At 34.8% G+C, this 8,505-nt stretch overlaps 1 protein-coding gene across 1 annotated transcript; it reads left to right on the forward strand.

The window, feature by feature from the left end:
• The first annotated feature begins 376 nt into the window (after positions 1 to 376).
• Positions 377 to 1,165, forward strand: LOC132066723 (uncharacterized). Its single transcript, XM_059459953.1, has one exon. The coding sequence runs from the start codon at positions 442 to 444 to the stop codon at positions 880 to 882; it is 441 nt and encodes a 146-aa protein (XP_059315936.1). The 5' UTR covers positions 377 to 441; the 3' UTR covers positions 883 to 1,165.
• Positions 1,166 to 8,505: the final 7,340 nt, after the last annotated feature.

Raw genomic sequence — 8,505 nt, forward strand, 5'->3', positions numbered from 1 at the left:
TATAGTTCAATTTCGCACTGATTTTTAAAAAGCAAATAAGATATTTTGAGCTTGTGGTAGCATTACAATGCCATAAGATTTTGTGATTATAGAAGCGTGTCCATTGGAAGAAAAATGAGAAGTTTATGGTTAATTATTTCCAGATATGAAAATGTATTATTCTTTTGGCTAGATATCTTTCATAAATGTCACTTTCTAATTATTTATTTTCACTATACTATAAATGTATAAAGAAAATACCCAACAGCTAATCAATTGGATGCAAAGACTTTGTCGATGACAGTTATTATAACACGGTTTTGCCTAATCATTTTTTGCTTAATACTTTATTAATAACACTATCCTAATATGTCCCCAGATTCTATAAATACACTCACCCAAAACCAATCCTAAAGCCTCATTATTCAACATAGTCATATAACTCAAATAACTCTTAAAAAAATGGCAACAACAACATCAACTCCTTTCCTTTCATCTTCTCCAAACCTTTCTTCTCCATTTTCATCAAAAAGAAGATCATCATCACGAGCTTCGAGAACAATAACGTTGGCAATGGGAAGAGAAGCCCAAGATAGGAACTACTACAATGGTCGTATTGTAGACGAGAACTTAATTGTTCTTCGTAAGAGAATTCACGAGATGAAGATGATCGAGAGAAATTATGAGCCTCCAGTTGAATGGATGGAATGGGAAAAGAGTTTATACACGAACTACGACTCGAATATTTGCCATGCATTAGGATTGTTACAATCCCAATTGATGGATACAAGACCTAGCTTGGTTTTGGGCATGGCTGCACTTATTGGATTAAGTGTGCCCACTTCAACTATTGTGATCTTGTTTCATTTGATTGAGTTAACCAAGGGGATTTTAGCTGGATAATATAATTTCTTGGAGTTAATTCTGTAGCGGCTCAAACTCAATTGTCAAAACATTATCCGCTTTGATTTGATTATCCAATCTTTGGGGCTTCACTGTTTTGTTTTCAAGAGACGTCTCGACAGTTGAATTATTGATCACCACTTATAGCTTGTTACAACTTCATTTTTATTTTCTTCTTGGGATATGTTTTAATCATTCCAAGGTTAAGATTTCTTAGCTTTTCATTTGGTATGTAAAATATATATAACACAAGAACTAATACAAAATATAATTATTCTTTTCATTCTTTAATTTGTTCAATAGAGTGTCTGCATTTAGGCATCGGTTCTTTGTTTTACCCAATAACTGGTGCGTTTTGCTTTTGCTTAGTATTCATCATCATTGAAGAATTTTGTTGAATAGGTCTATAAGAGAATAAATGAAGGAGAATGAGCCATATCGTATAAAGTTAAAATTAAAAAACTAATTGAATGCGCCTGCTAAACTACACTCATAAAATACACAATTGATTTAAATAGTATGGTAAAGAAATGATTAACGAACATGATGCTTGGTGAACTTCTTCTATTTTTTTTTTTGTCATTTCATTTTTTTCTAGAATATAATGAGGTAGACTTGTGGATTGGATTGAAAGAAAACGACGAGACAAAACGGACGGAATAATGTGATAGAAACTCGATCTACATCTACCAACATGGATTTTGGGGATGATTGAGATCTCTTCACCTTAATCAGAGGTCTCAGGTTCGAGTCCCTGGGAATTAAAATTTTTTATTGGGAGTACCGTCTCCAAAAATGGGCCTTGCAGTGCGAAGAAAAACTCTGCATCTGAGTAATATACGAATAATATTACTCCAATATTGGGCAACGTCACATTGAAGTGTTTTTACAACACTACAATCGAAAATACTTAATGAAAATGATATTTGGGGCGTTCCATGGAAAATTCAATGGTTCTTTGTTTCCAGCTACTTTCCGATTACATTGTAAAATAAAATCATGAGTAGCTATTAACTAATAAAGTACAATTTCTACTAAATAAAATAAAGTGATTATAGGAATAGGAGAGAGACGGATCATAACTGAAAATTAAATAAATAACCGTCTTGCTCCCAATGGGCAACAAAGTCAAACCATATCCCGGGAGGCAACTTAGCATCAATTGAAACTTTTCAATAATAAAGATCACCAAAAATTCAATTTTGTGTATAATACAATTAAACACCCAATACGAATAAATTTTTACCCACTTATTACCTTGCATTGGCCCGCTTGCTTGTATGCGCAATTTCTGTTTTCGACTTCTTACTACTTGAATCTTCTACTCTTTGAAATCAAACCAGGTTCCATGATAGTTTTAATGTCTAAATACGAGATAATATCCATTTTATAAAGTACACTATCTCTGATATTGCTTAAATGACTGGGGTAATGAACAAAGAAACAACATGGCCTGATCTTCGTCTTCTATCTTAAATCCGATATTCCATAAGAATGGAATCAAATGTTCCAAAATGTGAGAGGAACGAAGTACCTTCATCATACGTATACGTAGCATGTATAGCTTTTGCTTCAGGTAGAGTCTATAGTCAACTAGATTTCTATACAAGGTCTTCAATTTTTCCGACAAGCCTTTGATTGTAACTTCTAAAGCTACTTCACGTGAAACCTCATTAGAGATTCAGTGTAATACGTGATTTTGCCTTTTTGCCTAGGCCTGAAAACTCATCTTTCGTCATTTTTTTCTGGTCTTTTCACCTTTCCTTGCAGCGCTATGTCCACGCCGTCCAAGATCAGAATAGCTTGATTCCATCTTGAGTTGTCACATTTCAAAGTCTGTATTTCGGTCAAGTCTCTCACTATAACTCTTGGTTGCAGTCATGTTGGCTGTTGAAATTCTGTCCTGAAGACACTAATTAGGACCATAAGTCCAGGATGGTGCAACATTTAACTACGTACTCGTGTGATCAGTTGGATCTTAGCACCGCATTTCACCCGCAGACAGATGGTCAGTCTGAAAGGACTATTCAGGTGCTAGCGGATATGTTGCGAGCTTGTGTGATTGACTTGGGTGGTCATTGGGATCAGTCTTGCCCTTGACAGAGTTTGCTTAAAACAATAGTTATCACTCGAGTATTGATAAGGCACCATTCAAGGCTTTGTATGGTAGGAGATGTAGTTCTCCAATTGGGTGGTTCGATGCATTTGAGGTGAGACCTTGGGATACAGATTTGTTGAGGGAGTCCTTGGACAACGTGAAGTTAATTCAGGAGAAGCTCCTTGCAGCTCAGAGTAGACAAAAAGAGTATGCGGACCGGAAGGTTCGTGCTATGGAGTTCATGGTTGGTGATCAAGTTCTGTTGAAGGTTTCGCCCATGAAAAGGGTGACGAGATTTGAAAAGAAAGGCAAGTTGAGTCTGAGGTATATCGGGTCATTTGAGATCCTTAGGCAAGTTGGTGAGTTGGCTTATGAGCTGGCTTTGCCACCGGGTTTATCAGGCGTCCATCCAGTGTTCCATATCTTTATGTTGAAGAAGTACCATATATCACTACAAAAAAATGGGTAATATGCGGAGGTTGAAAGTTGCGATTCATGGAGGTTTTAGCCTCCCTAAGCAACTAGCGGAGGTTAAAACCTCCATAAATTGCAATTTTCAACCTTCACAAATAATCCAATTTTTTTGTAGTGCTGAGTCCTACATCATTCAATGGGACTTAGTGCTATTGACCAGATTTTGGGATATGTGGATAATTCTTTGGTAAGGCAACTTATTAAGACTTGATGAATTGTTCCATGTTAATTTCCCCTTTTGTTAACTTGTTCTATTGGTTTGGGAATGTGGTTCACCTATCGGGGGATAGAGTAAGTTTCACCATGACTCGCGATTTGGCTCGTGACAGGCTTACGCCATTGATTTATAGTTCCTTTTCGTGCTGTATTATACATAATCTCGGATTGTACCTTCATTTTTATTTCATTTTGTTGGGGGGTTGTAACTAGGGAATTATCTTATTCTTGAATATGTAAGATTGGCATAATTAACAACAATTAGTAAATTCAAGTATCAATATTTAGCACTTCTTAGGTTTGATTATTTCACCAGGTAAAAATTATGGTAGTATTTTTTTTTTTTTTTTGTTCAAATGGATTGATTTGACTTATTAATTTCTAGATAATACTCTTAATATAATTCAAATTAAAGACTTACTACTTTTAGCCAAGAGAATAAGTTCAGATCAAAGGTGGTTACATAAAGAAGAAGTCTTTCTCTGTCTCTAGTCTTCATGATGTCTATCTGACTTTCTTTCTCATTTCATTCTGAATGAATTTGCTTCATGTCTTAGTTCCTAATAATAAAAATCCTTCACCGTTGTCAAAACAATAGCAAATTTTAGATTTAAGTGTGTGTATAGATATATATATTAAAAATATGATAATTAACATGTCATATATTCTCATGTTTGCCTGGTTATTAGTTACTGGCTTTCCGTCTGTCCAGTTGTGGAGGTCAAAGTTATTTGGTACCACGATTATAAAATAAAATAAAACGTAATTATCTAATAAATGATCTGATTGTATAAATATTTCTTATTTCATTCTAATTTTAAACTATAAATAAAATGTGTGAAATGACTAATATTGAGATCGTCCTCCCCACCCCACCCTCCTTTCCCAAGAAAAAAAAACAATCTTTGTACTTCAAATATAGTTCAATAGTCGGAATTAACGGTGAATTGAAGAAAGAAAGAGTGCACATGAGCAATCGTAAAAATAGACAAATGTTTTTCAAAGGTTGCCCTAGGCCTAGCCATTGGTATCTAATAAAGTAAAACCAACATACAACGAGAGTTACCAGTCGTGGATTTAGGATGTGCTTAAGATTTTTATTTTATCTTTCTTACGTTTTTAATGATATCTTTCTTTTATCTTTTGAACTCAACTTTTTTTCTTTTTAATATCAATCCTTTAATCAATTTAAAGATTAAATTGCTCAATGACTTTTAGAAATCTAACTTTAATTACAATATTGTAATTTACCTAGAAATGAAATCAAAGTAGGTGGATCGATCCACTACCAGAAAATGGGCCTATGGCAACGAAATCTATGGTAACGATTTTACAACTGTTGCTATAGATAGTTTATGGCAACGGTCATAGCCGTTGCAATATCTTCTGGGTACTATAAGTACACTTTGGCTACAAAACCGTAACTATTGTGTAATAACCGTCACCGAGGGTAAGTATTGTGACGGATTTTTGAACCGTTACAGTAGAGACGTTTATTGCAACACTATTTTCGGGAAATTTTCTATTGGAACGGTCTTATAATTCCCACCTTAATTATTTTCCCCCCAAAATTTTGATACACCCGCCAATTATTTTATCCCTGTAGCTTAGACCCTTTTAATATTAAATTTAATTGATTTAATTTTTTATCATATTTCCCTCATCGTTCACGCTTAGCAAACAAAACCCACATTTTAATATCTCGGTTCTTTACCTCTCGTAGTGGAAGAGAGGCAAATCGCTCACTATATACGTGAAGAACAAGTTTTTGTTTAACCCAGCTGATTTTCTCTCTTCGAAAACACATTTTGTTGATCTGTGAGGTTCTATTTTCTATCTATATGCTTATAATTTTACATATTAAATTCGGTCGAATTTTGCCTCTTCGTTCTTTTGGTGGGTGTTTGATAAAAATGGTGATTTGTAGTTATTGTGGTGGGTTTTTTTCGATTTACATTTCTCTGAATTTTTCCGTTTTTACATGAAATTATTGCGGTTTTGTTTTGGTTATTTTCTTGGTTAGAATGGAGATTTATGGTTGATTCTTAGTGGGGGTTTTCTCTTTGGATTTCATGGTCATGAATTGTTTGTCAAAATCTAATTTTATGGTCATGGGTTCTTTGCATGTTTCCTTTTCTACCTGAATCTTCCTTCTTATTTAAATTTTTGAGTTTTTATTTGACTAAATGGAGCTTTATGCCTTATTTTAAGTGAGTTTTTTGGTTGGAATCCAAGTGTCAATTTTTCAGGTTCAATTTTATATCTAAATCCTAGTGTTTCATATTTGCAACAATTTTGCCTCTTATTGTTTTTTTTTTCTTTTTTTGTTAGTTTCGGGAGATTTCTTTTTATTAGATGTAGGTATATGGTTTTTTTTTTTTGGTTTTCCAGTTCTAATTTTGTTTCAAGATTATGGCTGGTTTGCTGAATTTGTCCTTTGATGCTAGGTAACTCGATCGTGGGGAGAATCCAGAATTTGGAGCTTCAATCAGTTGGGAGGTACCGAGTGTTGCTCTTGTATTTGCCCTTTACATTAGATGGTCATCAATCGTTGTGGGTGCTTTTTGGAGTTTGGTAGAGTCTTGAGTATTTGCGAAATGGTCTTAGAATGCATATGATTTGTTTTGCTTGTTGATTGAGGTTTGCGGTTGTCTTATTTTCTTGTATAGACAGGCACATATAGGCACGTGCGTGTATGTATGTTTTTCTTAATGGGTTTTAGAGCTAAATTTTAATTATGAGATTTTTGCAGATGCATAAGATGGTACGTTGTTAGTTAAGCTATCTCGATAGAGATGCTTCTCTTGCTGTTTCCATGTATGAATCACTAGAAACTTGCAAATGCTTTAAACATTGTGTTAGGATTAATGTTTTATCCATGGAATGATTCAAATTTTTAGTGTTGTTTCAATTGTGGAAAGCATTTATACTTGTTATTCCCACTTAATATCCATCTGGATTTGGAATGAGCAGAAAATAGCAAAGGATTACGCATCGGCGGTTCACGACGGTTCTTCTTCTCGCTTCTTAAGTTGTTAGTTTTATATTCTTAATGAGATTTACCTAGAAAAGATTACACCTTTCATAGAATTGTTTGATTGATTTTTGGCCAAACTTTCCGTAGAGTTTGTTTGAATTCATCGATTGAGGTCGCACTGGTCTTGTTCCGAAGAACTTGACATTTAGCTCGGTTGATTGCGTCTACTTCTCTCCGTACTCTCTCTCTCATTTGTTTTGGATTTATTTTGTACGCTCTTTGTTTTGCTATTTTGGAATTCTCGATAGTCGATTCTTGAGTCGTAGCGCCTTCCTCATTGATATTTCTTCTCTAACGACCTTCTCCTTTGATTAGGATTTGATTTTTGGAGTATGTTTTTTTGGGTTTGTTCCATTAATGTACTCTTTGAATTATAATTTTCAGTGTTGTTCGCTATTTTTAATGAAAATATACCCCTGGACATGGATTTCGACTTTGACAGCCTAAGATAAGTTTGTAAAAGAAAAATACTGAACATCATTGATAAAAGGGAAAAGGGTTAAAAATACCTCTCTACTTTGGAAAAAGGGCTAAACTGTAAATTTAGCTGTGTTGGGAGCTGCTGGGGATGTTTGGAACTGTTGTTTTGTGAGACCAAAATTTACCGAAACTGTAAATTTTTACTGGCAGTTTATGAATTATGACATTGGTTTTGCACTGTTCTTAACTTCTTTAGCCTTTTAATTGTTCTTCTTAGGGGTGGGCGTTCGGTATTCGGTTCGGTATTTTTGAAGTTCGGGATCGGTAATTCGGTATTCGGTAATTGAAAATAGATACCAAATACCGAACTTTCAAACTTCGGTTCGGTAATTCGGTAATCGCTAAATTAAACTTCGGTTCGGTACGGTATTCGGTAATACCATATTGAAGTCGAAGTCATTCGTATTACATCACGGGAACTTCCTTTGCTTTAAGGTGTCAAACAAGAAATTGATTAGGTTGAAGCCTTCATATACACACAATTTCATTAGGATATCGAGAGGCAAGTACATTAGCGTGGCTTCTTTAGCAATGCCATAAACAAAAAAGAACGAAATACAACTATCCCCCGTGGTGAAAGCACGTTTCATTGTACGGCCTTCCATTACATTTGTTCTTTAGGAAGTATAGGAGTTGAGTAGATTCATTTCTCCTCCACCAATGAGCTAATCTAATAAATAATTAACTTTCAGTAGAAGGAGCCCAAACAATAAGCATTCAAGGATATCTGGCTAACTCCTGCATTTTCATAATTTCTTTTGTTATTTCCTCTATGAGTGATGCTTTCCTAAAAGTCTGCCCCCTCCGGCAGACTTTTAGTTAAACACAACTAAAAGTCTGCCGGATCCGGCATAACTAAATATAACTAAAAGTCTGCCCCCTCCGGCAGACTTTTTGTTAAACATAACTAAAAGTCCGTCTCTCAGCGTACTTTTTGTTAAACATAACTAAAAATCCCCCGTCTCTCCGGCGTACTTTTTGTTAAACATAACTAAAAGTTCGCCCGGAGATTTTTAGTTAACATAACTAAAAGTACACCCCCTCCGTTGCGTACTTTTAGTTAAACACAACTAAAAGTACGCCTCCATAGGACTTTTAGTTAAACACAACTAAAAGTTGGATCCGTAACTTTTTGTTAAACATAACTAAAAGTTCGTCTCTCCTAAGTTGCATCTTTTGTTAAACATAACTAAAAGTCCGTTCCTCCGGCGCACTTTTAGTTAAACACAACTAAAAGTCTGCCGGATCGGCATAACTAAATATAACTAAAAGTACCCTCTCAAGATATTCGGCTTGCATTTCTAAGAAAGTATGCCCC

The sequence above is a fragment of the Lycium ferocissimum genome, chromosome 8 (genome assembly GCF_029784015.1).
Source record: "Lycium ferocissimum isolate CSIRO_LF1 chromosome 8, AGI_CSIRO_Lferr_CH_V1, whole genome shotgun sequence".
Lineage (NCBI taxonomy): Eukaryota > Viridiplantae > Streptophyta > Magnoliopsida > Solanales > Solanaceae > Lycium > Lycium ferocissimum.

What these genes read in the sequence shown, in the direction of transcription:
- LOC132066723 (XM_059459953.1), top strand. Translation starts at nt 442, where the DNA reads ATGGCAACAACAACATCAACTCCTTTCCTTTCATCTTCTCCAAACCTT.